Genomic DNA, 27248 nt, shown 5'->3' on the forward strand with positions numbered 1-27248 from the left:
CTTGCACACACAACTTCCAACTTTAAATGCTATTTCCCCCCAACCAGTAATTCTCAAATCTACATTTCAGATTACTCCCCCAGAAGTGAAGTTCAAGTTTTTAAGGTTGTCAGAACTGGCAGTAGCACCTGGTACTGCAAAGGTGGAGCCTGGCCTCATTCTATAGCACAACTATTTTTAAATGAGGAACGAACAGAGAGAGCACATGCAAAAGGAAGGAACTGTGAACTGTTTTTAATAGTGGTATGTGCAGAAGTGGTATTAGTTTGCCATTCTGAGGCTGTTGTGTATATACTGTGGAAGAAACCAAATGAATCATTGTTGAATATCCCAATTCTATCATCTTCTGTGTCCTTGAAAACCAAGATATTTAGTATGGAATAAAGATATACAAATAAATATAATATGGGGCTTCTCAGGTGGTGCTAGTGGTAAAGAATCCAACTGCCAAAGCAGGAGATGTAAGAGACACAGTTTGATCCCCTGGAGACAATGACAGCCCACTCCAGTGTTCTTGCCTGGGAAATCCAATGGGCAGAGAAGCCTGGAGGCCTGCAGTCTGTGGGGTGGCAAGAAGAGTTGGACACAACTGAGCGATTAAACAACCTGGTCTGGCTTTTTTTTTTAATGTGGTGTTCAAATCCAGTGTAAGTTATATACAGAGGAATATAAGTAAATAAACACTGATTCCTCAAAAAGGAGAATTTATTTGGAAGATTTTAAAAATTTGTGGACCATATCAGCTTTTTATAGAGAAGAATGAACCTTTTTTTAGATAGTATGTATATAGTTTGAAAATCTCAATAATAGTGTCTTTCAAGACTGACATATCTGGGTTGACCTATTTTTGTGCAGAATGTATATATCTTGCCAGAAAATATAGGGCCTGTTTCTAGACTTTGCACTAAATTACACTCCAATTGACACAAATTATTTGACACTAACTTCCAAGGCACAATAAAAATACTAGCTTCTAAAACATTTGTGCCAAAAACTGCCCCATTGAACTCTGACCATGGGCAGTAACATTGGCCCCTAGGTTTGCATTTATATCTGCTGGAGAAGGGATAAAGGAAAATTAGCATCTCAGCGTGAGCTGGAGGAATGATTTGGAACACCACACTTCCTTGCATTCTAAAAACAAAGTTCTCTTTCTTTAGAGTTTAATTGACTATAAGCCAGATACCACCCCATTAGTCTGTAAGGAGACTGCTGTTCAGTGGCTCAGGTGTGTCTCTTTGTGACCCCATGGACTGCAGCACGTCAGGCTTCCCTGTCCATCACCAACTCCCGGAACTTACTCAAAGTCCATGGAGTCAGTGATGCCATCCAACCATCTCATCCTCTGCCGTCCCCTTCACCTCCTGCCCACAGTCTTTCCCAGCATCAGTCTTTTCCAGTGAGTCAGCTCTTCGCATCAGGCGGCCAAGTATGGGAGCTTCGTCACAGCCAGGGTTAATTTCCTTTAGGGTTGACTGGTCTGATTTTTTTGCTGAGGAGCTAAAATGCGTTCGAATTCAATGCTATCTGATGGGGCGTTCCTCTGGGGGATGCGGTTTGGAGATGCTCGGAGGGCGAGTTGGCTTCTCCCCAGGAAGAGCGCTGGCTAACGTCCCATCTGGCCCCGCAGGTAAGCGAGATGGAGGTGAACGGGCAGTTCGAGTCGGTGTGCGAGTCGGTGTTCAGCGAGCTGGAGTCGCAGGCGGTGGAGGCCCTGGACCTGCCGATGCCTGGCTGCTTCCGCATGCGGAGCCACAGCTACGTGCGCGCCATCGAGAAGGGCTGTTCCCAGGACGACGAGTGCGTGTCGCTGCGGTCCTCCTCCCCGCCGCGCACCACCACCACCGTGAGGACCATCCAGAGCAGCACGGGTGAGTGTGCAGAGCCGGCCCCGCGCACCCCTCCCCCGCGGGCGGCGCCTCCCCGTCCCCAGACGCTGCCCATGGTCCTCTCGCGGGTGTCACACGGTCTCCGGTCACCAAACCCCACCCACTTCCCGCGAGGCATCCCAGCCTCCGGCCACAGTCAGGCACCCCCTTCTTCCTCCATCTGCGTCTCTGGTATCACCAGAGGAAACTGCTACTCGGGACAGCACAGGGGGGAGATGTTCCCAAGATGCCCAAACAGCATCCTAGGACCAGCACTCTCATCCCACCCAACTCCTGCTCTCCATCAACAAACCTTCCCGTTCAGGGCTATGACCCTCTCCACGAATCAGACACCCTGATTGTTGAGCATCGCAGAGCTGGAAAGCTTTTAAAATCCCAAGATACACACAAAATGACTCTCCCAAAAGACCTGAACTATCACTGTGAGAAAATAAGAAATGGATGTTGCAGTAACACTGACTGCACAACTAATGTTTTCTTTCATTATAACCAAAGGCAGATTTATTTCATTTTATTTTACACCTCCTGACTATATGCACCCAGCACCTCCTTTTCACTCTAAACTGAGTTTAGATTTATGCCACTACACTGTCTTTTGATCAGATTTTTGTCAGAGAGGCACAGAAGAGCTTAGCTGGTTTCCATGACACTAGACCTATGTAGGAATATAGCCATGGATTGTGTGTGACAGTGTATGTATTGTTTTGGAGGGTTTCAGGGTGCTTTTTTTAAAATAACATTTGGGTCCAAGAAGAAAATCCTCTCCATCATAACTAGTCTTAACTTTGGTAGAATTCAGCATTATTCCAATAAAGACTAGTTTGATAAAAAAGATCATCACATTGAGTCAAGATAAATGATGAATTAACCAGAAGGAAAAATCTATGCTAAACTATTCAGTTTTCATTCTAGGTGCCTCAAACGTCAGCAATTATCATTCAGCTTAGAACTTTTGCTGGCTTGAGAACTAATAGGTTCTCATCTTACTTGCAAGAAAGCCATTAGAGGTTAAACAACAGGTGTTCCTTCTGGACCAAGGCAAATTAGGATCTCAGTATTAGGGAAGAGATGCTTCTAGCAGCACCGTGGCTCAGCTGACCCACTGTATCCCAGCACCTCTGGCCCTGGGTGGCTGATTCCCACCAGAGACAGCAGGTGTGCGTTCTTGCTCACTAGGAGATTCTGCACAAACAGCCACAGACAAGGTTAATAAGTTAAATAAAGTTGGTTCAGGAAATGAACACATTTTTAAATTCATTCACGGGCATATTTGTGCACGTTTACATCTGTGCAATAAGTGTAGCTTGAAGGTGTGACTGCGTCTCTAGCTTCGTCTTTGGTGTTTCCCTGTTTCCCCGCCCCCTCCCCAACCATCTCCCCAGAGACCTGTCTGATCTGTTCTCTGTACAGTAGATTCATCACTTGCCAGCTACTCTTCTGTGCTGCATTTGCTCCTTAAATATGCAAAATTCAGATCCTTGCCCAGAAGGGTGGAGGGAAGGAAAAGGGAACACCCCCCCCCACCCAGGAGCAGTGTTGTGGGTAACGTGACAAGGTCTCCAGGAATGACTGTTTTCAGATGAACTAAGAGGATTTTGTGTCTTGTCCTTTAATAGACAATGTATTTACTCTTTGTGTCGTGTGTCTCACCCCAAATACCCTATCCTGACCTTCCTAAGACCCTTCACAGGTACGCTAGGGGTTCCCAGAGTTCAGATAATAAGGTCACCAGGTAAAATCCAAGTTGCCAGTTACATGTGAATTTCAAATCAATAGTGAATCATTTTGTAGTGTCAGTATATCCCAAATCTTTCATGGGATCTACTTACACTACAGAATTATCTGTGACATCTGTAGTGTTTGCCAAATCTGACTAGCCTATCAGAGAAGGAAGTGAAGGGGGCCTGGGGTGGGGGTGTCTTGTGTTGTTCCATTTAGAATTGGAGAGGCTTTAGCCAGAGGCCCTGTGTGGGAGAACAGCCAAAAACAGGAAGCAGTCAATGAAAACCCCACAGAGCTGACATCATCTGCTCCACCTTGGGCTCTAGGAGCCTTGTCCTAAGTCCTGAGCCCTGTCTGGGTGGTAAGACTCCAGGCTTGGCTGCTGCTGCAGGGGGTTAGGGGCAGGAAGATGGAACTTGTCATGGGGAGTGGTGAAAAGCATAAAATACCAGATTTGTGTACAGGACAGCTGGTGATGTCACCCTTCATCATCCAAGTCAACATTATGATATATTGTCCTTACAGTCATAGAAAAATAAGCAAACAGTTTAAGAACTAAATGTTGTCATAGATTCTAAGTAAAGCCTTTAGAACTCTAATATCACTTTTCAAAGTTTGTCTATATCGTGGATTTGTTCTTTTAAAAAAAAGTCATTTTAGCACATAATAAGATTCTATGCCCTTAATTCTACTTCTGTCATACTTTCCGTATTTCCTTCTTACCCCTCTTCTCTGTCTCACACACACACATAAACACAGAGTTTTCCTTTTCTCTGTCATGATGATGTCAGTGCTATTATTAATATATTTTCTTCTACTGGTTTCCTTCCATAGAAAATCTGCCTTCTCATAGGACCTACTAGTTTTTGAAAGCATGCACTCATCTATGTTAATCAGGAAATGGCTCTGCTCTAATTTTAACCATTTCCCTTGTGCACACAGGTCAGATTTACATCTGTGTTCAGTAGGATGTGTCATAGATTTCGCCTTTGCTCATTATTTTGGACATTCACAATAGATTTTAAATTTCCTAAACTTTCCTTTGTCTGAAAAACAATTCTTCATTTTTGTCAACTGCAGTTAATAGCTATTAACTTCCCCCCACAACAGTCCACATTCTGTCTTTGATTTTTGTCAGCCCATTTTAAATGGTTCAGATGTTTAGTAAACTAGACTACTAATCTTTTCTCCTCCATATCTTGCCCATTCCTCATATGAGCAAAAAGAAACCACTGAGAAAGGTCCACAGAAATGTCTACTGCCATGTGGGAGAGTCAGGAAGATGGGCTCAGCTCCAAGGGGCCCTAGGGAGCCCCTGGTGATATGACCAAGGATTAGTGGAGACTAAGAGCCAAGTAGGAACTGAGTTGGGGAGTGATGTATAGTTGTGCTTCTCTTTGTTAATTGACATTTTGGTTTATCTAACTATGATACAGCCCTATATTATCTCCCTTTATTATCTGCTTCAAGCACTCAGATATCTCTCCACCTAATAGATTCAACTAAGTTTCTATATAATCATTGCACCATTGGACTATTTGGTGAGGATTAGAGTTACTGTTCCTTGGTGGCTTAGATGATAAAGAATCTGCCTGAAATGTGGGAGACCTGGGTTCTATCCCTGGGTCAGGAAGATCCTCTGGAGAAGGGAATGACTACCCACTCCAGTATTCTTGCCTGGAGAATCCCATGGATAGTGGAGCACAGTGGGCTATAGTCCATGGGGTCTAAAAGAATCAGACACGCCTGAGCAACTAACACTAGAAAGTAAAATTTTTAAGTGGTCAGTTGCCTCATGACTGTGGGAAAACAAGCACCGTTGCCTCAATTGTCTAAATATTTTAGGTAAAAGTAGAACTTGGTGCTAGAAATAGACCCAAACCTCCACTTAAGAGAACTGGATTCAGCTGGCCGCCTGTGAAATATACAAATGCAATTTTATGTGTTTAAGGATGAGATTTCTTTTTACTTCCTATGCTAAGCATCCAAGATCTCTTGAAAGCATTGCCACATTGCAGCTAGACAGACTTCAATCTGGTGACACAAAAGCCTGGATAAGCATAAACAGTGCATCATCATCAATGGACATGCTCATGCAGATACACACACACACACACACACACACACACACACACACACGTGGTCAGGAAGGACACAAAATATGTCATTTGCAGTGGTGACCCAGCACATAGAAGCCAGAGGGTCAGTGGGTATGGACAGAGGGAGATGTTTTAAATAAACACTTACTGCTTTTTATGATTTGAAAGCCAATATAATATTTGAGCTAAAATAATACTCTTTCACAGAAATAGGCAAGCTATCATGATACGTGATTCTCTCTGGTCTTTTAAGATATTTCCTCTCCTACATTACAAGAGTTTCAAGGCAGACTTATGTAACAATAATGTGACTTTATGAAGAGTAAGCATGTGCCACACTGTTGCTCCTGATATTTGGCTGGTGTGCTATATTCTTTTCATTAGGGGAAGCTTCCTGGGGAAGCTCTGCCCCAGGAAGGGCAGCAAGGGTCCAGGACAGAGCATCCCCCTGGGCGACCAGCCAGGGTCGTCAAGCAGGGAGTTCAACACAGTCTGCCCTGTGAGTGTGGCTTGGGGCCACATGATCACAACATGTATTTCCAGTTTGATTTTTCCAACAAGAGCAGTCACATTCTGCTTTAAACAGAGACATGCTTTTCCATAATCTTAACCTCACACACTCTCCCTTTAGAGCAGTTACCCTTTAGAGCACCTGAGGTTGGGGCTAACGTCTGGGAGTTCTCACAGCTTTGGGTCATCACACCTGGTCAGCCATTCCATACAGAAAACCACACTGAGCGTACCTTCCCTCATCCCACCCTCTGTACAGCCTGCTCCCCACGCACCCACCCCCAGCAACAAACCCTGAACACACCAGATCTTGAGCAAATGACATTAAGGTAGTAATTTATAATACACATGGTAGGCACTCAGTAATGGAGAGAGAAAAGTAAGAGAAGATGCAGAAAAATACTTGTTTTACTCTGGTATCACTGACATATTACATTGTTTAAGTTTAAGAAACTGTGATTTAAAAACTCCCAACAAACAAAAGTCCAGAACCAGATGACTTCACAGGCGAGTTCTAGCAAACGTTTAAGGAAGAGTTAACACCTAGCCTTCTGAAACTGTTTTTAAAAACTGCAGAGGAAGGAACACTCCCAAACTCATTCTATGAGGTTACCATCACCCTGATACCAAAACCAGACAAAGATACCACATTGTGTACATTTAGGGTGTAGGATGAGTTGATTTCATACATGAATGTATCACTACATGGTGACCACCATAGTTCTAGCTAACATCTCCATCACTTCACATAATTATCATTTCTTTTTGGTGGTGAGAACATTTAAGGTCTATTCTCTTAGCAACTTTGAATACAACACAGTGTTGCATGATTATAGTGTCATGCAACACTATAATCATGATGGTGTACATTAATCTCCAGAACTTATTCATCTTCTAATTGGCAGTTTGTTCCTTAGATCACCATCTCCGCCTTCCCCCCACCCTCCAGCCCCCAGGAACCACCAATGTATTCTCTGCCTCAGCTTTTCTAGATTCCATATATGTGTGAGATAATGCAGTATTTGCCTTTCTCTAACTTATTTCATTTAACATAATACCCTCAAGGTCTACCCATATTGTCACAAATGGCAGTATTTCTTCCTTTTCATGACTGATTAATATTCCATTGTGTATCAAATGGACTTACAAAGCAGAAACAGACTTACAGACTGAGACGATGAATTTATGGTTGCTGAGGGGAAGGATAGAGGGAAGGGTGGGGAGAAGGGATAGTTAGGGAATTTGGGAAGGTTATGTACACACTGCCCTGTTTAAAATGGATCACCAGCAAGGACCTACTATATAGCAGAGGGAAGTCTGCTCAATGTTATGTGGCATCCCGGATGCGGGTTGGAGGGGTTGGGGCAAAATGGATACATGTGTGTATATGACTGAGTCGCTATGCTGTGCCCCTGAAACTATCACAGCATTGTTAATCAGCTATACTACAATATAAAAGAAAAAGGTTTTTTTAATTTAAAAAGTTAAAATTAAAAAATATTTTATTGTGTACCTGTATACTATATCTTCATCCATCCATCCCTCCATGGACACTTAGATTGTTTCCATATTTGGTCATTGTGAATAATGCTGCAATGAGTATGAGTGATAGTCACTCAGTCTTGTCTGACTCTTTGCAACCCCATGAACTGTAGCCCGCCAGGCTCCTTTGTCCATGGAATCCTCCAGGCAAGAATACTGGAGTGGGTTGCCATTTCCTTCTCGAGGAATGCTGCAGTAACCAGCAGAAAAATACTCAAGTACCTCACAAACTCCATATTCAACAGATGTTTGCATAATTAAGGTGACTTTTCCAGGGAAATGTGTGTGTTAGTTGCTCAGTCATGTCCGACTCTTTGCGACCCCATGGACTGTAGCCCGCCTGGCTTCTTTGTCCATGGGATTCTCCAGGCAAGACTACTGGAGTGGGTTGCCATTTCCTTCTCTGGGAAATAGTATTGCTATTAAAACAGATTGAATCATAAAATATTAGCAATAGAAGAAAATTCTACATCATCCAGTCCACAGGTCTGCAAACCACAACCTAGGGTCCAAATCTAACCTGCTTCCTATTTTTATAAATAAAGTTTTATGAACACAAAGTCACACTCATTTGTTTACATATTATCTGTGCCTGCTTTTACACTTTCACAGCAGAACTCAGTAGTTGCTGCAGATTGTATGGTCCAGAAAGTCAAAAACATTTGCTCTCTGGCCTTTTACTGAAAAAAGTTATCATCACTGATCTCATCCACAGAACTCATTTTAAGGTAGGAAAACTAAGACCCAAAGTGGTGGGCCTCTAGCAGAAAGCAAAGTCAGAATAAACCCCAGGTCAGCCAGCCACCGCCCTTTGCTTGTTTGAGCCCCAGCTCTACAAATTCACCGAGAATCCTTCGAGTTCAGAGGAAGTTCACTTCTTTCTAACAGGCATGAAGTTAATTAACAGGTTGTTTTTATAAAGCAATGAGGGAAAGGTTCAGAAGTCCAAAGGACAGATATCGGCCAGTTTTTTTTAAACAAAGAACCTTTCTTTTCTACTCAAGATAAGATCAAGCAATAAATTTCAGATCTTGCCTGGACTGGTTTCTTGTCCCTCTGCTTATGAGGCTCCCTTCCTTGAATTTCTCCAAATATCCATGTAGGACTGGAGACGTCCACTTCCTCCCATCTTTGGAGGCTTGGACCAGAAAAAAAAAAAAAAAACAAGATTTGTAGTAAAAACTATGCCTTTTTGTAAGGCAACTTCTCTGTTTTTTAATATCTGAGAAAACTGCCAGTGACGATTCTGGAAAGAATTTGGTTATAACATTTCTTCTTTGGGGCCCTCAAGGTGGCATTCTTCTGTACTCTAAATAGAAATATTATGAAGTCATAAAATACAGAAGTCCTATCAACACTGAAGAAGATAGAGGGTCTAGTCTCCTCCAGCAGTTTTGTCACATATAAATCACCTCTCAGGGGTATGAAGAGAAGGGAACCTTCTTACACTGTTGGTGGGCATGTAAACTGGTACAGCCACTATGGAGAACAGCATACAAGTTCCTCAGAAACTAAAGATAGATCTACCATATGATCCTGCAATCCCACTCCTGGGCATATATCTGGAGAAAACTATGATTCAAAAGCTTACACGCACCCCTGTGTTCATAGCAGCACTACTCACAATATCCAAAACATGGAAGCAACTTAAATACCCATCAACAGATGAAAGGATAAAGAAGATGTAGTATATATACACACATCATAGAATACTACTCAGCCATAAAAAAAAGAATGAAATAATGCCATTTGCAGCAACATGGATGAACTTTTTCTCTCGGAAAGAGAAAGACAAACACCATATGATATCATTTATATGTGGAATCTAAACTATGACACAAATCAATTTATCTACAAACCAGAAACAGACTCACAGACATAGAGAACAAACTTTGGTTGCCAAGGGGGAGAGGGTAGGAAAGGGATCCAGGAGTTTGGGGTTAGCAGATGCCAACTATTATATAGAGAATGGATAAACAACAAGGTCCTACTGTATAGCACAGGGAACTATATTCACATCCTGTGATAAGCCAGAATGGAAAAGAATATGAAAAAGAATGTGTATATACATATATATATATATAAATGAATCTCTTTGTTATACACAACATTGTAACTAACACAGCATTGTAAATCAACTATATTTCAATAAAATAATATTTTTTTTTTAAATCACCTCTCAAGACCAGAGTGCCAGCCTGGAGGTATCATGCTCCATAAACAGCCTGCAAATCTGCCTTTGCCCACCTGAGGGGTTGTCACAGAGCTAGTAGTGATGGAGTCCCAGTGTCTTCCAACCTTGAGGGTTGTTGTGAGTTTCAAACAATACCGTTAATAAGGAAGCACTGTGTACAATACACATAATGTCTCTCTGTTGACTTTGATTTTAAATCTCTCAATATGCTTTAGTTTAACAATGATGATAATGGCTAATCTTGGAGCATTTACTCCTTGGCAAGCACTATGAACCAGCTGTGGAGATTATCTCGTGTAATCCTCACGAGTAGTCTATGACATGTACAGGATATGATATCATTGTTTTCACAATACAGGAAAAAATATTAAGGCTTATTAGCAAGTTTAAACAGCTTGACCAAGTTAGTAAGTGACAGAGCAGGCTCTTAAATTCTCTTTATTTTTTTAAAGATACAGTAGAATGACGAAGAACTTGAAATTTATTTATTTATTGACCACAGTGCACGGCATATGGGATCTTAGTTCCCTGACCAAGGATTAAACCCTTTCCCCCTGCATTGAAAGCACAGAGTCTTAACCAGTGGACCACCAGGGAAGTCCACATTTAAATTCTCTTTACTCATCAATAAGTGCTTGGTAAAGTATATTATACCCTGAACTAATTTAATACAAATTTGTCTACAGAATGAGATGCCCAAAAATTCTTTTATTTCATTTTTCTCCCCACAAATATTCATTTAGTTCCTGCCATGTTTGAAACCTGTGTTTTTCATAAAATTTTCTGAAAATCCCTCTTTAAAAGAAATGCTTTGACCATATATTAGCACCACCATGTTTCATGCTGGTTTGTCTAACCCTGCAATATCTAAAGTGAAATTAAAGATGTTAAAAAAAAAAAGAGAGAGAGAGAAATGACAATGAATAGAGACAAAACCTCAAAAACTAAAATATACTCCTTGGGTTTAAAATTTCATATTACACTTTGTCATTTTGACATTTTGATGTATTTAAAAGATCAAATATCCAACCCCTTAATCTAGTTATAGAGCTGTCAGAAAGCACTGAATGGAAAAGGGAATCTTTACCTACTCATGTGTAAAGTAAGCAGGTGGTAGATTTTATGTTGTGGCTGATGAAGTCATCATTGGTCTCTGCCTTGGACTAAATAAAAAAAAATACTACAATGATTTACTCCTGATCTGACTGGTCTCTTGGCTGGGTTGAGTATTCACAACCCAGTTACCAAGATCAATCAGAAAACACACATTAGAAAATCACACTCTTTTCCTGTGAATATTTGTTATATGGGAAATTTCTCCCCAAAAATTAATGACAACACGGAACCTGAAAATTCACTTTTTAATCTTTCTGATACCTCCATAGACACTGTTTTATAATGGAATAAACAGACATTCTTAAAACTCTCCAAAGTTCAACATTGTCTGATCCCATTCATATTGAACTTTAACAAATACAGCAAACTAGCAGCAACTGAAAACGTGTGATTAATGCTGGCACTTGGACATCCCTTCACAGCTCCAGCCAAGGGTTAGTGTCTCTGTCTATTCCTCTTGCAATTGACTTTCTGTCAAGCATTCAGGATGACTCTTTACTGTTGCCAAGTGTCCTTATTTAAAAAGAGAAGACCAAGATGAATAGTACCATGATTTTACTACATTAGCAAGTATATATGAAATAGTCTTACATTTATTGTAATGAGAAATCAGTGGCCATGTCACTATTAACACTGAAAGTTTTCTTTGCCATCTGCTGGTATCCTACTAACAGGTAAATTCCACCAGCATACAAAAGATAACTTTTCTCTTTTACCCATTTTTTGGCCATTTTTTGTTGAACTATAATTTACAATGTTAATTCTGCTATACAGTAAAGTGACTTGATTATACACATATATACATTGTTTTTTACAGTCTTTTTCATTGTAGTTTATCCCAGGAGATTGGATATAGTTGCTTGTGCTATACAGTAGGACTTCATTGTTTATCCATTCTATATGTAATAGTTTGCATCCACTAACCCTAAACCCTCAGTCCACCCCCTCCCCCATCCCCACTATCCCCCTTGTCAACAGCACGTCTCTTCTCTGTGAGTCTGTTTCTGTTTTGTAGATAAGTTCATTTGTGCCATATTTTAGATTCCACGTGTAAGGGAAACATGGTATTTGTCTTTCTTTTTCTTACTTCACTTAGTATGATAATCTCTAGGTCAATTCATGCTGCTGCTCTTTTTTTCCCTTTTCTATCAATTATCAGTATTATTAAGACTACTAATTCTAATAATAACTTCTACTTTAACTTACAGAAGAAAATAACTAGTCTAAATTATTGCTAAAATATATGACACCCTGTCAAAATTTAATTACTTTTTAATCCCGACAGTATTTTTTTCAGCTTTATGGTCTCAAGGGGATATATGATATTATTAAAATAAACTTTGCTTAACCCATTTTATACCTTAGAAGTGTATCCCTGACGAGGTATATCAGATGATGAAGCCAGAAGCTCACCTGGAATTTCTGAGAAGGGTTGCCATCCTTTCGCTCTCAAAATCCAATCTTGAACTTGTTTTTCATCTAATATTCTTTTGTTGTTGTTGTTGAGGGTTTTTTTTATTTTTCATCTAATATTCTTATCCTACTATATTTCCCCTCTGTAAGTTTTATAATTTAAGAAAATTAGTGAGTCCATATTACCCACTGCTTTGCCTCTGAAGTACTCTTCTCTCCCAAAATGATTATGGCCAGAAAGGCATGAGATATTAAATGTTTACTTTTATCATTTTCACAGAACTTCTTTCCATCATCTTTTAATTTTTTTTTAGAAATAATTATATAACTATAGGAAATTGCAACGATTGTACAGCAATTACTTATACCCAGTCACCCAGTCTCCCCCAATGGTTGCATTGTAGATAACCATACGATATCAAAACCAGGAAATTGACATTGGTACAATGTATATGGGTAATTATCCAAGTGCAGAGTCTTATAACCACCACCATAATCAAGATACAGAACCACTGTGTGTGTTAGTCGCTCAGTCATGTCCAACTCTTTGCAACCCCATGCACTGTAGCCCGCCAGGCACCTCTGTCCATGGGGATTCTCCAGGCAAGAACACTGCAGTGGGTTACCATGCCCTCCTCCAGGGGGTCTCCATCAGGACAAAGATCTATCTTGCCCACATTTAACCAGGTTGAATGAGGTATAGAAACCAAACCTGCCTTCAGGTCCCTTTGCCTTCTCCCATTTATAATCTAATCATATTAAATATTTTCTCCACATTGAGAAGCACATCACACGTTATACTTTTTACTTCAAATGTCATACATAATGCAGAAAATTTCAGAGGAGAAAGTCTATTGTAGTTACCCTTTTGGTTTTTTTTTTTGCCATATTGCCAAGTTTGGGAGATTTTCAGCTGTAATTTCTGTAATCACTTTTTCATCCTTACCCTCCCTCTTCTACTTCTCCTACCCTTCTGGGATTCCAGGGACCCAGTAGCCAATGACTTCTTCAATAGGTGGTTTGAACAGGGTTTCCTTTGAAGAGGACATGCATGGGTGGGCAGGCCTTGTTTTCATCTCTATTGTGTAACTCCCTCTGCCCATCAAACATTGCAAACATGCTTTCCACACATAGATATGCCCCACCTAACATGACCCAATTTTCACTCATGGGTGCCACACAAAATTATATTTTGCTCTACACCCTGTACTCAATGCCTCCTATCACTGTCAGTCCCTTATCCTCCTTCCCAATCCTGTCCAAGTATTTTTTTTCTCACCACTCTGCAACCTATAAGCTAAATTATACACTCTTTAAAAATCTTCAACTGCTCAAAACCACGGAGAAGGCAATGGTAACCCACTCCAGTACTCTTGCCTGGAAAATCCCATGGACGGAGGAGCCTTGTAGGCTACAGTCCATGGGGTCGCGAAGAGTCGGACGTGACTGAGCAACTTCACTTTCACTTTTCACTTTCATACATTGGAGAAGGAAATGGCAACCCACTCCAGTGTTCTTGCCTGGAGAATCCCAGGGACTGCAGAGCCTGGTGGGCTGCCGTCTGTGGGGTCGCACAGAGTCGGACACGACTGAAGCGATTTAGCAGCAGCAGCCGCAGCTCAAAACCAAAACTCAACAACTGTGATTGAGAAAAAAGTGAAGACAAAGAATTCTCAAGGACAGCAGTATCCATTGTCTTTCAAGTCATCGAAGATGACTTTAGTGGCATATCAACCAGAGTGGAATTTTAATAAAGCACAACTTGTCTTAAAAAGTAATGCAAGCACCAGATATTGTTTGCTTAGCTTTTGAAATTGCCATGTGTTTGTTCAGTTCAGATGGCAACTACATCAGTATCTTTTCCAGATTTACAGCACATTTACTGCATCCCATTAAATTAAAAGAATGCTTAAAGAAACTCTTTTCACTTAAAAATTAGTTACCTGGTGATTTCCCTGGTGGCGCAGTGGATAAGAATCTGCCTGCCAATGCAGGGAATACAGTTCGATCCCTGGTCCAGAAAGATTCCACAAGCCATGGAGCAGTTAAGCCCTTGTGATACAACTACTGAGCCCACACACCACAACTGAAACTCACACACCTAGAGTATATGCTCTATAATGAAGAGAAGGCCCTGCTCACAACACTAGAGAAAGCCCACATGCAGCAATAAAGATGCAGTGCAGCCAAAAATAGATAAATAAAAAAATTTTTTAATTATCTGATACAAACACTATGGAAAACAGTATGAAGGGTTTTCAAAAAATTAAAAATATAGGTACCATATGATCCAGCAATTCTACTTCTGGATATTTTTCCAAAGGAAAAAAAAAACACAAATCCAAAAAAAAAAGATATATGTATACCTATGTTCACTGCAGCATTATTTACAGTAGCCAATATATGGAAACCAACTAAGTGTCCATCAGCAGATAAATGGATAAAGAGAATGTTTTCTACACACTTACACAGTGTAACATTACTTAGCCACGAAAAAGAATGAGATTTGCAACATGGACAGAACTAGAGGGTATCATACTTAATGAAATAATGAAAAAGAAAGACAAATATCGTATGATTTCACTTACATGTGGAATCTAAAAAGCAAATTAACAAACAGAAAAAGACTACTGGACTCAGAAAACAAACAAATGGTTGCTACAGGGAAGTGGAATGAGGGAATAAGAGAAATAGGTGAAGGAGATTAAGGCACAGCCTTCCAGTTATAGCATAGTCACAGCATATAATGTACAGCATAGGAAATATAATCAGTAATATTGTAGTAACTTTACATAGTGGCAGTTGGTAACTAGACAATGGTGATGATCATTTTGTAATGTGTGGAAATATCAAATCACTGTGTTATACACTTGAAACTAGTCAATTATACTTTAATTTTTCCTTCTTTCATAACTAAAGTAATAAAAAGAAGTTCAAAATTTAAACAATAAAAAAATTAGTTACCTAAAATATGAATAGCTATCCATCAGGAAAAAAAGAAAGCCACATTCCACAAGTCCTCAACGCTTCTTTAATTGCTTTAATCAAAAGAATGCAAGCTCTTAACTTTGGCCTTGATCAGTCTAACTCCACTAGTCTTACATGGTTTAAGGTCTCAGTTAGTACCTTGTGACCAAACTATGTGGCACTAGTGGTAAAGAATCCTCCTGCCAAATCATGAGACTGAGATAGAGCTTCCATCCCTGGGTGGGGAAGATCCCCTGGAGGAGGAAATGGCAACCTACTTCAGCATTCTGGCCTGGAGAATTCCACCGACCAAGGAGCTTGGAGGACTTTAGTCCATGGGGTCCCAAAGAGTCAGACAGGACTGAAGTGACTAAGCACACATGCCTGACCCAAACTATAAGTTAAACACTTTAAACACCACTTAATGTATCACTTTGCAGCTGTTGCACATTAGCCTTCAAAACACAAAGCTACAGTTCTCACATACAAAATTTGGCCAGGAACATTGGTTGATAGTTGATTGATAGGTGAAAATGTAAGAGTTCCTTAGGAAATTTTCTACTTCACTGAATTCCCTAAGTTTCTAGGATGACTCCAACATCTATACAGAAGCAGAAAGTTCTCTACTTTTTTTCTCAAGCACCTGAAAATAAACCATTTCATTTTAGAAAGAGTGGGATGGTCACATGTCTCCCCCACACCATCTTGAGAAACAAAGTTTCAATCATTTTTTATTTGGGGAATGGACTTCCCAAAATGGGTAAAATGGTGAGACTCAAGGAGACTGGTAAATGTTAACTTCTGCAAATAAAGGCTTCCGTTTATTCTTAGACTCTTAATTCTACTTTATGTTCTTTCTCCCCACTTCTCCTAGTCACAAAGTCCCAGGGAGGTTACACCTCCTTTTCCCTTTCTTATCTGTGAATTTAAAAGATATCCTAATATTAGCAGCTTTAATCCTGACTTGGTCTCAAATCTATGTTTAACCTATGAATATCTGAATAAGGAGGACTTTATGGATTGCTGAGCCCATCCGTGGAATGAATATTAAACTATGAGAAAATCTATAAAGCATTTGTATAGACACTGATTCTATTTTTTCCCAACTTTCTCTTAAAATGCATCATATTATTCATCCTCCAAATTCTAGAGTACCACGAAAGGCCAGAAAAAAAAATACTGATAATCTCTAAAGGTGCTGAGAACATGTAACTTCCTCTCTATTTTTAATTTTTTTTTTTTTTTTTAAAGCAGCAAAACTGTCACTCTTTCACCTATCCAAGCCATAAGATACAACCCAAGCCAGGTGTTGAAATCTCTAAAAACTTTTGGGTATTCATTGTTTTTTACCTCTGTTTTCCTTCTATGAAACTGTTCTGCAGAAACGATCTGAGAGATATTTTGTAAAAATGTTCACCACAGTATTTATGATGGTGAAAAACACCTTTGATGATAAGTGAAAATTTGTCTGCCAGTAGGGAAATGTTGTTCATGGGGTTCTTATGGCAAGAATACTGAAGTAGGTTGCCATTCCCCAGACCCTGATACTGGGAAAGATTGAAGGGAAAAAGAGAAGGCGGCAGTAGAGAATGAGATGGTTAGCATCACTAACTCAGTGGATATGAATTTGAGCAAACTCTGGGAGATAATGAAGGACAGAGGAAACTGGTGGGCTACAATCCATGGGGTCACAAAGAGTCAGACACCGCTTAGCTACTGAAAAATACCACAAGGGAACCGTTAGGCAAATTATGAAACATTCACTTCAATGAACTATTATGCCAGCCACTAAAATTACATTTAGAAAGAACTTATGGTAATATTGAGTGGAAGAACTTCTTAGATCAAGCCAAATTTCTACAGTACAGTGAAGCACTGTCCAAAATTGCATGTTTGTGTATGTGTTGTATACACACAAATATGCATACATAATGCAGAAGTATGTTAAGAAACTGCACACAGGAAAAAAAAAACTGGGCAGAAATAAATGCACTAAAATGTTAAACAGTAATTACCTTTGCTATTGGAGCCAAAGACGATTTGGGTATTTCTTTATACTTTATTTCTGCAGTGGGCATGTTTTACTTTCATAATACATAAAATGAATTTTATTTTTAAAACAGAAATATTAATAGATTACATTTCAGGGTTAAGTTTCCATTTAGAAACAATACTACATCTCATATCCTTCAATTTCACCTTTCTTCTTGGTTAAATGAAGTCTCCTGCGTTCAGTGGTTACACTAGATAAATGAAGATAATCGTGAGAAAGATGCTGCTTAGTGATGCTTGTTATTTGTCTAAGCATATAGTAACTCCTTCTAGGAAAGAATTCTTTAAAATTACATTTTCTAAGGAGCCTTTGCTTTGCCATCCCTGCCTGTCATAAGGGTCGCAGGTGAGCTTTTTGTAGATTTTGCCTTTTTTTTTTTTTTGCCTTCAGATGTCAGAGGCGGTTCATTTGCAAACGGCAATTGCAGGTGGTTTTTGAAGAGAAGGGCATTTAGGACAAAGCGTAAAGCTACATAAAACCAGCTTAAGGGATCTTTGAAACATAAATCCATGCCTTTGTAGTTCTTAGGCTGACAAAGCTGAACCCTCAGAGGCATGCTGTCGGCTAGTACCTGTGTTCCAGCCAGAAAAGCTCCCCAAGCAATTACGGAGAAAGAAAGGGTTTCTGTCACCAATACAATCTAATACAATAGAGGAGGCCACCTGTGTTTTTAGAAAGGCGAGGACTGAAAAAGTGGAAAAAGGAAAATGCTGGATGGGACTGTGCCGAGTCCTGGAAGATATTCACCATCATAATTCATTAAAATGATTCTGACAAATTTACACCGAAAAAGGATGAAGACTCTTGCTTCAGGAGAAGCGTCAAAGCCACAAAACAAAGGCTAGTGCTTTAGGGGGCTACCTGTGGCCCTCAGCACAGCACTCTGCTGGCTCTGGAATCGAACGCCACCATGTTCTTTGGTGACTCTCATTACCACATCTACCTTTTCCTAACTCTGTCTTTGCCTACTCTTTTCATTATTCTCTTCCAGAGAGAACTCAAAAGCCCTTGGCCTTTTCTTACTCATTCCAGCAACTCAAAGGGAAACTTCAGGAAAGGTGACAGCTACCACGCTAACCAGTTCTCTTTTCTCACCTGTGTTCTCCTAAAGCTGTTTGAGGCAACATGGCATGAATGGGGCTCAGAAACAGGCAGTTGAGTTCCTTTCATTCACATGGTCACACGGCCTTGGACAAAACTACTGTGAGCTGGCTTTTCCCAACCATGATCACATAGGATGTGTTAGTTGTATCAGGAGCATTGTGGAGCCTTCATCTAGGAGTGAAAGAGATACCTCTGCTATGTTGTCTACTGAATTTCAAAACCTACATATGTTAATTTGTACATTTCAATCTGGTGGTAGATCTACAGCATGCAAGCTGAATGTATGCAACGAGAGGATATTTTAACCAGATGCTGAGTGGATTGAGGCTTACTTCCTGGCAGAGTTTTACAGGTCTGCCATGATCACTGTATGTGTTCCTTTGGAGTCTTCCTTCTGGGCCTCTATCTCCATCCACTCATTCTCAACCTCTGGTTCTGTCTGAAAATCAATTGACTCTTTGAACCTGTATGTCATTTGTAATGGACCTTTCCAAATACACTCCTCTTGGTTTCAACTACATAATAGGCAAGTCCTAAACATCTTAGAAAATCACTCATGGTTTTGTTTTCCTTCCAAAGAAAGTCTTAATAGGATTATATTAACTGAGCAGGACACCCACACTCCTCTCCCCTCAAATTGGTTCTAAATCAAAATTATGTTGGTTTTGTTTTGTTTTTTCTTTTTAAAATGAGTGGGGTGGAGATGAAGAAACCTGTGGCCCTTGGATAAAGTTCTTTCTTAAGGAGCTATTTCTGATGTTAAAACACCTCCAGAAGCATTTGGAAGATTCAGAATAGGGCAGAATCATCAAAGTGTCCCCGCCTGCCTGCCTGTGTTTTTCTATGTTAACTCAAAATGGTAAATCATCCTCAAAACCTTTTATTTTTGGATTCCCCATATGTCCATTTTCTCTCTTCCGAAACAGGCTGATGAAAAGGCAGAGGCAAATAGCTGAAGCCTTAATGAAATAGGCATATTGATCAATTCTGCTTTTTGGGCACTTCCTCAGAGTGTGCCAGAGCACACATGGACACGCAGGTGCCCATCAGACATCTCCAGGATGTCAGGCTTCCAAACATGCATGCAGTTTCACAGACAGCTGTTTTCACATTGCACACATCACACTGCTTGTCAGAGGAAGAACCACCAAATACTTATGATGTACTGAAGTTTGTGATCAAGTGGAAGACTATAAGCAAACGTTGAGTTTTGAGAACAGAAACATAAGCAAAAACGTAATTATCAATTTGCTGCTCAATCCTTCCTTCTCGGAAACTGCTTCTTTCCCATCCCGGATGCCTTCCTCTTATCCCCAAAGGCAATTTGCGCATCCTCTTTACTCCTAACTCCTGACAAGCTACTAGAAAATTTACTCATCTCGTCTTTTCAACTAAAGCCTCCTCCAGCTTGACAAATCTTGCCAATTACTGCGTAAGCCTCGACTGAGTTATGTGTCCGCAGGCTCCAAGCCCATCCATCTTGGAATTATCCTTCAGCCTTATCGCTCCGTCCTCCTCATCTTTTCCCGCGCATGGTTAATATCAGCTGTTATCAGTTTCAGTGCCTAGTAAATATTCTGGAGGTGATTGGAGGTTCAATCAGTTGCAGCTGCACCAAACTCTGCTGATAATGCAGTGGATGGTGGGGGAGAAGCCGGGAGGGGGAGAATTGGTAGAATTACCCTGATTCAGAATTAACCCTGATTGTACTTGGTTGTTTAGGTTCTGCCCTGTACATACAGAGTCCCCAGAATCCAGTGTCTGATTTTATACCAAGACACCATCTTATGAGGAGTCATTGATAACAATAGCAGCTGTAAGTGGTGATAATGGATTTTGCACAAATATTCCCCATACCCTCTGCCAGCCACCCACCACACCCCCATCAATCTGAGCACATCTGAAGGATAATTCTGGAAAGAAAAGAATAGCAATAGGACTGCTTCACTATCCTATGTTTGGTTTTCAAACTTATGTTTGGCTTTCAATTTACCTTATGTTGAGCTGATGGAGAGAGGATTGGTTCAATCGAGATAGAGTTGCTACTATGTTTGCTATGCAAAGGTGGAGCTCTGGAAGCTGCAAAGTGGCCATTTGGCATTTCAACTAAAATATCATCTCTCTTGCCTGCCCCTTTTCTCTGCTCCAGGCCCCCACGGCTTGAGCTGCAGTGGGCAGGGAATTACCAGAATAGCAGGTCGGTGACAAGTCCTTGCCAACAATTAGCTCCGACCTACCTGCCATTGGACACCCCAACTTTAGTTCCCTTCAGTGGGCCTGCTCCACATCACAGCCTAGTGGTGGTCTCTGGTGGTCCGGTGGTTAAGACTCCGCACTCCCAGTGCAGGGGGCTCAGGCTCATTCCCAGGTCAGGGAACTAAGATCCCACATGCCCAACGATGCAGCCAAAAAATAAAATCACAGCCTATTTGTTACTCAAAGGATATAACACCCCGAGCAGTTATCAGCTCTTAGTAACTGAGATTTAATAAGGTGGTCAGGTATTTCCCGAAGGAGAGGCCCAGGATAAGATGGTCCAGTGGGAACTCAGTAAACAGAAGACTAAAGGTCTTCTCCATGTGAAACAGATGCCAAAGGAGAGTCGGCCCCACCCTCCAAGTCCACATACCCAACCCTGCCCCTGCCCCCCAAGTCCAACCTGGCGCAGAGGCCCCCCTCTGAGCCCCGCTATAGCGCACATTGTCACCACACACTAGGACAGTCAAGAGATGGGGGATGCACTTCTCTAGAGGGACCAAAAAGGCAGTAAGTACGGTAAGATTCTCCATTTCCTAAGTGTTCATTTTGGGGTTGCAACCTCAGGCTTTAGGACAAAGCAAAATGAAAACCAAAAACTTCAAGCCATTAACCAGGCAGTCACTCCTTGCAACAGCCGCCCACCCCTCCCCCACAAAAAAAACCTACCCCGGAGGATTCCCAGTGTTGACTCACCAAGAGGACCTCTTCCCTGGACTCAGGCACCATCCCTTAGGGCGCTGCAGTGCACATCCCACGTCCTTCTCCTTCTCCGGCCTCAGCCCCACCGCCTGCCCCTCAGGCATCTCAAACCGACCAGGTGGACTTAGGTCTGACTCTCAATGCATCAGCACAGCTGACTGTCTGCGTGGACTGCATGCACCACTCTTCAGGGCTAGACTATCTCACCTGGATGGCTCTTTCTCTCTTTTTTCATTCCATTTGTGTTCTAGTAGACCAATTGAGCATAAACATTTCCCTTTTTTTAAACATTTTAAACACTTTTAAATGTTAAAATTAAAATTTTTAAAGGGAATTTTAAACATTTCCCTTTTTAAAGAAGAGTTAAACTCTTGTTTAACTCTGTGTTTATACTCCATTGCGATATGATCTCATTCACTTTTAGGATGAAAGAGGTGATCACCTGACCACCTTATTAAATCTCAGCCCAAGTGGATCCTTGGACTGTGGCATGGATCCACTCCCGCTGTGGATTCTTATCAGATGTCAGGGCCTGAAACCAAATGAGATATGCTGGCTGAGTTTTTACTTCCTTCTGTGTTAGCCTTAGATGGTGGCTCAGTCGGAAAAGACTCCACCTCCAGTGCAGGAGACCAGGGTATGATCCCTGGGTTGGGAAGATCCCCTGGAGAAGGAAATGACAACCCACTCCAGTATTCTTGCCTGGAGAATTCCATGGACAGAGGAGCCTGGGGGCTGCAATCCATAGGGACATGACTTAAGGACTGAATCACCACATGTTACCCTCTTAAAACCAAGGGCTGAGACCCATGTACTTGTCCTGTGTGGCCCCTCCCACCTCTTGGCCCTTTTCTGTTCCAGACACATGGCCTTCTTGTTGCCTCCGGCCTGAGCACTCTGCCTTCTCCGGACATCTGAGACCTATTAGCTGCTCAGGGGACACGAGATGGGGAGCTCTGGTCTTCTGCACCTCCGAGAGCTCCTTCCTGCCTTATGTGCTTTTTCCTGGACTCCTCCACCCCCCTCCCTCACACTCACCCCCACCCCACCCCTGGGTCCTCATCCCTTGGCTGTCTCTCAGGACCACCTCCCTCCCCTCCCGCCCCCGTGGTACTCTTCTGTCTCTTGCTATGCTTTCTTTTTCATGACACTTACTGCTAAATGTTGTGAAATTCAATACCTAGGTATCTGTCATTTAATTCTAGACAGAATTTCTTTGCCTTCTTCACTACTGTGTTCCCAGCTCTTAAAAGAGTGATATCTTCAATGGATGCCTGAAAATATCTGCAGGATGGTATCCCTGGAGGCCGGATGGTTAAGGATTGTGCTTCCACTGCAGGGGGCACCAGTTCAAGAGTCCTGGTCGGGGAACTAAGATCCTACATGCATGCAGCAAAAAAATATAAATTTTTTAAAAATATCTGTGGAATGAATATGTGAGAGAGAGCTGACGTCTCTCCCCATAGATGTGAAAAAAACCCTCATGGGAGTTTTTCTGGAAACAGTGTGAACCCATCAGACCAGAGTCTTCAGCCTTTTGAACCCATGCCCCCTTTTGATAAAGGAAAAAAATCCCAGGTCCCCCTGAAGAGCCTAGAGCTAGGGATGCAATGGGGTAGTGTTGGGGGAGGTTGTTGAGAGTTTTCAGATTACCAAAAAGAAGCATGAGCCACAAACCTTTCCAATCGCCTTTCCTAAATATACCTTCTCTCAACCAAGGATTTGGTGAGGGTAGGAAAGATACAGTTTGAAGCAGTCTTGGTTTAGGGTAGGTGGTCTCTCCTAGTGTAAAATGAAGGACCATAGGATATTCTTGGAGAGAACCCAGTGCATGGAGAAGCATAGATCCATCCACACCCAAAGCTGTTTGTCTTAAACTATCTAAAATGCCTCGGCTAGACTCATAACAGTGATTCACCGTCAGTGTACCTAAGCTTTAGTTTCTGTGCTGATCTACAAAGAGAGCCAGATTCAGGTCTATCCTGGGAAGATGCCCTTGGATCTCAGAGTCAGGACAGCATTCTGCTGTTCCCGTACCACCTCCCTCTAATTTCTGTACCAGAGAAACATGGCAGTAATGGAAATGGGGAGAAAAGAGGACTATCTGGTATCATCTAATCCTTCAGCCCCAAAGACACTTATTTCTCTGCACCAAACCCAAGTTGAGGGCCAGGAACATCAACCTGATAAGAAAGCATCCCCGTGCAGGGTGTTCCCAGTCCATCACTGAAACCAGCATTTTTCATTTCGCTGCCATTTTGAGGAAGTAGCGATGACACATATACACCACTTTAATGTGTAAAATAGTGAGTTAGGGGTACACCGCTCTATCACACAGGGAGCTCAGCTTGGTGCTCTGTGATGACCTAGAGGAACGGAACAGGACGTGGGGAGGTTCAAGAGGGAAGGAATATATGCAGCATACAGCCGATTCACGCTGTTGTACAGCAGAAACTAACATAACATTGTAAAGCGATTATACTCCAATGTAGAGAAATGTTTGAAAATAAAATAGTATTAGAACGTTAAAAAGTTTTTTAAATAAACCTAAGTGTTTCACTCCTTTGCAATTATTTTTTTAAAAAGGCAAAATGCCTGATTTTTGTACTGCTTTTACAGTAGCAGAATTTTCTAGGATCTGGTGCAAATAGACATGTTCTCTGCAGGTTGAAAAGAGGCTGAAAACCCTGGTGTAATCTGTCTCCCTGAATTATTACAGGATTTTAGATGGTTGACAAGTGCAATAACTTTGAACTCCTCAAGCATCTCGATGGAAATTCAGTTCCGGCTTGAAAGTGCTAACTGTACAGCTTTCATTCAAATGGAGCTTCTCAGATCAGAGGAGCTGGTTCGATACTGCTCTTGATTTATCCATGTACAGGGAAGGATTCCGAAAATTCATCCTTTGGAGTCGAGGATTTCTAAAGGAGTGTCTTTCGGTGACTGGCCGGAGGTTGAATGGACCAGCCCAGAGTGAAGGAAGGAATACAGTGGGGGTTGACTGTATTCAGACAGGAGAAATCACGTGGGTATATGAGATCGGCAGACAGATACTAGATCTCAGCTTACTAACTCATTAGGCTTTTAGCAACTGGTTTCTCCATTTCAGTCCTACAGAGCTAACCCACATCATCATCCATAATGCCTGGTGATATTCATTTCTCCCTTTCTGAATTCGAGTCTTCTCTTAAATTTCGTATCAAAATCCATTTTTCCCCCCAAGCCCTAAGCTCAAAGTTTCCAACATCATCTACTAGATCCTTCTCTATCAAGTTCTCATTGGGGAACTTTTTCTCCCAGGATATATGACTCTAGTGCTTCATTGCTCCCGACTTTCTTGCTTCCTTGTCCCTGGAAGTTCACATCCTCCGAGGATGGGAGTACAGGCTCTGTCTGATCAGTATCACATCATTTTGTCAGCTCCCCTTTCTCTCTGCATTCAGATGATGATGTCACTCAGGTGAACCAGGTGAATGCTTACCCAGTCTTGTCCAACTCTTTTGCGACCCCATGGAGTGTAGCTCTCCAGGCTTCTCTGTCCATGGGATTTCCCAGGGAAGAATACTGGAGTAGGTTGCCTTTACTTCCTCCAGGGGATCTTCCCAACCCAGGGATCGAACGTGTGTCTCTTGTGTCTCCTACATTGCAGGCGGATTCTTTACTGCTTGAGCCACTGAGGAAGCCCTCAGCCAATCACCAATGTCACAGATACATGTCTGCAGTGGGCCTTGTCTTCAATGCTCAGAATCAACATTTACATCTTCAGAGTACAATTATGTCCTCATGCCTGCCAGTACTTTGAGCAAGAGAATCTGTATCATGTTTCCCATTATCTGCCCTTGCCCTGAAGCTGTTGCTGTGTGAACTCTGCAGGGAGGACCAAGGGAAGGGACCCAGCCAATGTGCACTGAGCCGCCAGTCTTTACCTGAGTGTAGAGATGGAACATCCCGCCTCTGCTCAGCACCCACCTGCTGTGGGACAGGTATTAAATGTACGGGCAAAATTGAGTCCCTTTGGAGAGTGAAAAGGATACCATTAATAATTACACTGAGATATACACTTGCTCCTTGGAAGGAAAGCTATGACAAACCTAGACAGAGTATTAAAAAGCAGAGACATCACTTTGCTGACAAAGGTCCACATAGTCAAAGCTATGGGTTTTTTAGTAGTCATATATGGATGTGAGAGTTGGACCATAAAGAAGGCTGAGCATCAAAGAACTGTTGAACTGTGGTGCTGGAGAAGACTCTTGAGAGTCCCTTGGACTGCAAGGAGTTCAAACCAGTCAATCCTAAAGGAAATCAACCCTAATATTCATTGGAAGGACTGATGCTAAAGCTGAAGCCCCAGTACTTTGGCCACCTGATGCAAAGAATTGACTCATTGGAGAAGATCCTGATGCTTGGGAAGATTGAGAAGAGGGCAGCAGAGGATGAAATGGTTAGATAACATCACTGACTCAGTGGACATGAATCTGAGCAAACTCCAGGAGAGAGTGGACAGGGGAGCCTGGCGTGCTGCAGTCCATGGAGTTACAAAGAGCAGACACAACTGAGTGACTCAGCAATAAACTGAAATGGCATTTTGAGTCTGGAACTGTGTCTAAGCCCAGGGCCCTAGATGAAGCTGTGTCCTAACGCTCTTTTGCTGATGGTTTGGTAGAGCAGCCTCGTATAAAGAATGTCACTGTGATCACTGAAGAGTGATCCGTCTGAGAGGCAAACACAGATCTTTCATTCCAGCTGCAATATTTATACAAGTACAACACTGATTGACCAGGAGGTGAATAAAGCACAACAAAGCTGCATTTCCACTCCACCCGCTGAAGTTTCCTGAGAAGTAGTCTGAGAAGTTTAAAATATTTTTTCCAAAAAACAAACCGAAATAACCCCTTCTTTTATTTTAGATTCCTTTCAGATAGCCTTGCAGATGGTTTGCTGAAATCGTCAGACCAACAAAATCTGTTTGGCTCAAAAAATTAAAATAACCCTACCCAATTATGTGTTTCTTTATAATAAAAAAAACACTGAATTTCTAAAACAAAAACTAAATTTCTTATTTCTATTAAACTTACCCTCACTCTGCATTTTGTGAACCAAACTACAGAAATAATTCCTTAAAGATCCACACATTTTCCCCTGTAGTGCCAAATTCTAGAACCCCAAAATAGAATGATATGCTGAGTTCTTCTGTTTGCTTTTCTATCAATACATATTCATGTCTTTTCTCTTCACACAAGCCTCCTATCAAAACATCCAAAAGACAGTAAATACTGATACATCCAGGAGGTGTTCTTTCTTCCTGTAATTGCCTGCATCAAGCCAGTTTCCATGACATCAGCTCAGGAACAAACACATAAAACTCAAGTTAAAAATACTTCCTCCGGGAAAAATAAGTATGACCCACTGGGCCAGTTGGTGGGGCAGCGAGGGGGAAGAGGGCTTCCCTAGTAGCTCAGGGGTAGAGGACCCACCTGTTAACGTAGGAGACACAGGTTCGATCCCTGGGTGGGGCAGATTCCCTGAAGAACAAAATGGCAGCCCACTCCAGCATTCTTGCCTGGGAAATCCCATGGACAGAGGAGCCTGGTGGGCTACAGTCCATGGGGCCACAATAAAGGTAGACATGACCTAGCAACTAAACAAAAGACTAGAGTCCCCCGTTCTCACAGAGGTTTCAG

At 41.6% G+C, this 27248-nt stretch overlaps 1 protein-coding gene across 11 annotated transcripts in view; it reads left to right on the top strand.

The window, feature by feature from the left end:
• The window catches only part of DLGAP1 (DLG associated protein 1), a 760977-nt gene that overhangs the window by 618278 nt on the left and 115451 nt on the right, over nt 1-27248 (top strand). For all 11 annotated transcript variants that reach the window (XM_070452694.1, XM_070452696.1, XM_070452695.1 and 8 more), the window contains one exon: nt 1631-1871. In XM_070452694.1, coding sequence (XP_070308795.1) covers nt 1631-1871 — 241 coding nt within the window. The remainder of the gene's footprint in view (nt 1-1630; nt 1872-27248) is intronic.

This window comes from Odocoileus virginianus, chromosome 22, assembly GCF_023699985.2.
Source record: "Odocoileus virginianus isolate 20LAN1187 ecotype Illinois chromosome 22, Ovbor_1.2, whole genome shotgun sequence".
Lineage (NCBI taxonomy): Eukaryota > Metazoa > Chordata > Mammalia > Artiodactyla > Cervidae > Odocoileus > Odocoileus virginianus.